Source organism: Nestor notabilis, unplaced genomic scaffold (assembly GCF_000696875.1).
Source record: "Nestor notabilis isolate BGI_N333 unplaced genomic scaffold, ASM69687v1 scaffold23635, whole genome shotgun sequence".
In the NCBI taxonomy this organism is placed as follows: domain Eukaryota; kingdom Metazoa; phylum Chordata; class Aves; order Psittaciformes; family Psittacidae; genus Nestor; species Nestor notabilis.
This window is the reverse complement of record NW_009930928.1, coordinates 6,834-12,042: the sequence shown is the minus strand read 5'-3', so window position 1 is coordinate 12,042 and position 5,209 is coordinate 6,834. Positions and strand designations below refer to the sequence as shown.

General features: G+C 49.2%; 1 protein-coding gene across 1 annotated transcript; it reads left to right on the top strand.

Annotated features, from left to right (window-relative positions):
* Positions 1 to 183: 183 nt before the first annotated feature.
* On the top strand, positions 184 to 4,461 carry SUMF2 (sulfatase modifying factor 2). The gene is made up of 8 exons (XM_010015653.1): positions 184 to 344; positions 1,575 to 1,689; positions 2,251 to 2,295; positions 2,499 to 2,649; positions 3,131 to 3,186; positions 3,575 to 3,659; positions 4,109 to 4,274; positions 4,356 to 4,461. The coding sequence occupies exons 1-8, from the start codon at positions 208 to 210 to the stop codon at positions 4,459 to 4,461; spliced, it is 861 nt and encodes a 286-aa protein (XP_010013955.1). The 5' UTR covers positions 184 to 207.
* The last annotated feature ends 748 nt before the right edge of the window (positions 4,462 to 5,209 follow it).

Genomic DNA, 5,209 nt, shown 5'->3' with positions numbered 1-5,209 from the left:
CCCGAGACACATGGAAGATGCCACTTGCTACCGAATATAAATCATAGTCACTAACTGTATCCCTATAGTTAGGATCATATAACCCGACCCCCAGGACACCGAGTGACTTTACTGCCAGTACTTCTTGCTGTCCTGCGTGGTCGTGTTTAAAACTGAAAGTTCTCATCCTGAATTTCTTCCCTTTCAGCGTTTGCACAGGATGATGGCATGGTGCAGCTGCCTGGCGGGAAGTTCCAGATGGGATCCAGCTCCCTGGAGAAGAGGAATGAAGAGGGGCCCGCCAGGGAAGTGACAGTGAAGCCGTTTGCTGTCGACAAATACCCCGTCACAAACAGGGATTTCAGGTAAGGGTGAAGGGTTGGTGAGGTTTGGTTCTGCGTGGCTTATAGGGTCCTGGTAGCCTGGAGGGTGCTGGGTCTTCTGGGGCTGGTTCACAGGTCCAAGAGGCAACCCTGGGATGCTGCACCAGTTCCATGAGGACAAAAAATGTCTATCGGTAATAAATCACCTCTAGAGGTGCAAGCGGAAGCGTCTTACCAGTGTAGCTCACGAACATGCTTCTTTTCCCCCTCTCTTTGTTTCTCCTTTGCTGCTACTTCTCCTTTTCGTCTTCTTTTCAATTTTCTTTTTTCTTTTCCTTTTTTTCCTTTTCCCTTGCAAACACACCTTTGTGTGTGTGTTGTTCTTATGTACAGGGCTGTACTGCTTCAGATTTCAGGTTCCTACAGGTTCCATTTCCATTTGTAAACACTGGATTTTACAGGAGCCCTTGTACAGAGCACTAATAAATGCTCTGGGGGAAATGCCTTTATTTGCCTGGCTTAAGAAGACTCAATGCTTCCATGTACTAGTAGCTGCTCAGCAACACTCAGTAATATCAGTTACTGCAACCTAGGCAGTGAGGAGGTAAACGGGACAGAAGCAGGGGGGATATTACGCAGCAGCATGTGTCATAAGCAGGGGAAGCTCAGGTTGGATATAAGGAAGAAGTTCTTTACTCTGAGGGTGATGAGGCACTGGAACAGGGGACCCAGGGAAGTGATAAATGCTCCATCCCTGGCAGTGTTCAAGGTTGGATGGAGTCTTGGGTGACATGTGAGTGTGAGGTGTCCCTGCCCATGGCAGAGGTGTCCCTGCCCGTGGCAGGGGGTTGGAACTGGATGATCTTAAGATCCTTTCTAACCTTAACTATTCTATCGTTCTATGATTTTTTGCATTGTAAGGCTGTTTAACTAACAACAGCTGTAGGTTTAGCAGCCTTTAAGGGATTTTTGGTCTGTGAAATTGTTATATTTTATGGAAAAGCAGAATGCAGAGTGAGTTTACCTGCACAGGTAACAAAAACCCCTGTCAGATCTGTGATCAGATGCAACTGGGCTGGTTTGTCTGTTAAATCTGTATCAAACTGGCTGGAGCTGTGCTGGGGAGGAGCCCGGATGCTCTGCAGATGGGGTGTCTGTAGGTCGTGTATGTTTTGCCTTGCTCTGATCTTGCTGCGTGTGCAGATGGCTGTATTTGGTGATGTGACTCTTGAACTTTTCCCCAGACGCCTGAGTGTGTTGTGTTTATGCCAGGGAGTTTGTTAGAGAAAAGAAGTACAGAACAGAAGCAGAAGCATTTGGCTGGAGCTTTGTCTTTGAGGATTTCGTATCCGAAGAGCTGAAGAAAAAGGTCACCCAAAAACTGGAGGTAAACCTAACTCCCATGGGGATGAGTTTCAGTGATGGTGATGGAGGTGCTATTTCTGATCTCTCTGGTTTAAGTTGAATAAAACCACAGGAGGGGAGACCCTTGCTGGTATTGCTTTTCCCCTGAGTAGCAGCTACCTCTCGGTGCAGAGCCTGGCCATTCTCAGTGGGTTTTCTTTAGTTTTGGGTTGTTTTGCTTTTGAAAGTAGCAGCAGGGTTGAGCCTGAGGAGATTTATGGTGCTCCTCTGTTCACATCCTCTCCAAACACTGTCAGATTGGACTCATGAGATGCTCCAGTGAGCTGGGAGAGAAGAACGTTTCAAAGTACTTTATTAATCAAACCTTTAAATAGAAAATACAACCAGCATGGGCTTCTTCATCTGTTTTCCCTTTAAAAGCAGACACCTCTATTGGAAAGCACGACCAAAATGCCTGTGATAACCCAGCTCAAACTGCAGCATTTAACCATTTCCAGACTAAAACAAGCACTCTTCTTAACATCCACACTGTGGGGTGGTGGTCACCAGTTCAGCTTTCATCTGGTGTCATTTCTTTTCCCAGTCTGCCCCTTGGTGGCTGCCCATTGAGAAGGCATTTTGGCGACAGGTAAGTAAAGACCTGCTGTGGTGAGTCCTCTCCATGCTGGGAGCATGCATGTATTAGTGTGTGCTGAACCTTACTGACCCAAAACGGGGAAGAAATAGCATCCTTGTTTCTGCATGTTCCCTGCCTTGTTCTGTCCTTTATTCCCTTTGTAATTGAAAAGATTATAAAATCAATTAAAATCTGTTTGATGCAATTTTTCCCAGCCCTCAGGTCCTGGCTCCAGCATAAAGGACAGGCTGGATTACCCAGTGCTGCATGTGAGCTGGAATGATGCACAAGCATACTGTGCCTGGAAAGGGAAGAGGCTCCTGGCAGAGGAGGAGTGGGAATTTGCTGCCAGGGGAGGACTGGAGCGTATGTACCACAGGCTCTGTTCCCAGACTGAGGCATTGAGCAGTGTTCATTGTGTCAGATCCAAGCCTCCATCAGGGGATGTTTTCAGAGGTTAATCTGGGGGGCCTGGGAGTCAAATTGTTATGGAAGAAGCAGTGGCTTATATATAGTCTTAAGGTATGTTCCTCAACAAAGGAATGGGGCAAAGAGAGAGCCACCTGCCCCCACACACTGAGGGTGGCATAAAGCAGCCACTGGGATTGCTGAGGGGATCACAGGACTCCCTGGTGCAAGTGATGGTTTGTAAATGGGAAGCTGTTACTGATTCCAGTCTCTCCTTGGCCCTGTTTGTAGGGATTACACTGACAAGTCCCATCCATAAAACCCTTCTCCGTGTCCCAAGCTGAGCAGGAAAGGATGGACATGAAAGCCTGGTTAAAAACAGGCAGATAGACGTCTTGGTGTGACACAGGGGTAACAGGTGTCTCTTCCTCTTTGGCAGAAAGGGTGTATCCATGGGGAAACAAGTTTCAGCCAAACCGCACAAATCTGTGGCAGGTAAGAGCTTTAAAATCATCCCATGATGGGGGTGGTATTTAACATGACCAGACTGTGTGTGGCTGCCTAAAGTGGCGACATGGTCCTGGGAAGCAGTGCAGGGTACTGAATTCAGCTCCTGGTGGGTTATCCAAAATACCCTTAGAGGGGGCAAGCTCAGCCCAGCTTCCCTGGAAAACCAGGATTCCAGTGCTTCCAAAAATCCGGACATGATTTGTCTGAAAGGGGGTTGTCTTGGGAGAACCTGAGATGGGGGTGATCTCTCTTGGCCAGAAATGCTGTATGGAGTTAATTTGCAACAGAGAATTACTTCCATGGTTTAAGTGTAACACAGTGCTGTGAAGAGTGGGGCAACGGTGAATCTTTGGAATGATCTCTCTTCCCACAGGGAGAATTCCCAAGGGTCGACACGGCTGAAGATGGCTATCACGGCGTCTCACCGGTGACGGCGTTCCCTCCTCAGAACAACTATGGTACGGAACAGGCATCCCTGCCCTGGTTTGGGGAATGGCATCTGCTTCCTAAATTAACTCTTAATTACAAAATCCTGTGGTTGTGGTAGAGTTTCAGGTATGATGCGGGATCATGTCAGCATCTTGATAGAGTAACCAAGCCCAGCAAAAGCACTGATGGTTGTCACTGCTTCTAACTAGAAGTCAAGTTATTTTGCACCTCAGTGTGACTTACCTGAAAATCACAAGCACATTGTTTTAAGGGCAGCAGATGCACACAGATGGGACACATTAAAAGGTCCAGACATAACCTGGGGCCAGTTTGAAATAGAGTGAAGAGCTGCTGGTTCCCAGTCTCACCATTAACCTATGCTCTTGCAGCAGTGCTTTGAATACTGCTTCCATACACCAAAGGGCTTTTGCAGCCCGTGCAGATGTGCTCTCACAGTTCAAACCCACCCATGTCCCAGGGCTCTACGACCTGCTGGGGAACACCTGGGAGTGGACCGCATCCGAGTACCTGACTCCAGGGCTGGCATCAAGGCAGCGTGCTCAGAACATGCGGGTCCTGAGAGGAAGCTCCGGGATTCACACCGCCGATGGGTCTGCAAATCATAAAGCTCATGTTACCACCAGGTAGGTCTGGGCACTGCCCCAGGATGGAAGTGTTCACTGGGAAGGATCCCTCATTTTGGGTCTCTTCTTTTTTCCTGTGAGAATGGGGAACACACCAGACTCAGCCTCGGACAATCTCAGCTTCCGATGCGCTGCCGATGTTCCGCCTATCATGGCCAAGAAAAGCTGGACCAAACCCGAGCTCTGAGGAGGTCATTCACTCAGGAAGACCTGGAGGCATTTTCTCCTGTGGAGATGAACAGTAACCCCCAACAGTCACATTTGTTAAACCCCAGGCAGTTTAAAACATTAAATACTTTCAGCTAAAACTGCTTTACACACCAGGATGCCTGGGCACCGGCAGGGATTGGGAATGGCAGGCTGGGTGCTTTGACTGTAATGTCATTTCGGTGTGGTAGATACCACAGCTCTCCTCTTGGTGTCTGTTCTAAGTGAGCAGAGGGGTGCATGTGTGCAGGACCAGGGTCTGCTCTGACCTACAGCCCCAGCTGGAGCGAACAAACACCCACAACCCCGCCATGGGCTGTCCTGAGGGGCTGCTGATGGGGTAAAGCGATGGGGGCACACCCCTGGAAGGGGGAGTCGCACCATCAGTCCCCATCTCAGGAATTCCCAGCTTTGTACCGTCTGTGGAGCCTTCCCAGAAGTAGAACAAGGCACCTTTACTGACCCTTGAGCAGTGGCAGAGCAATGTCCGTGCTCCTTTCTAAGTGCACACATAGCACAGACCAGTGACCCATCTGTCCCAGGTTATAACCAGAACAAGGGAAACTGGCCGTGCACAAGCTCTGCCACTAAACCTGATGGGACCAGGCGCCCTGAGCACGTGGGTGGGTGAGGACAGTGCTCTGGGCACTGCTCATCCTTCCTCTGCTTGCAACTGTCCCAGAAGGATCCCACTCCAGTGCTGGGCTGTGCCCAGGGCTGAGCCTTCC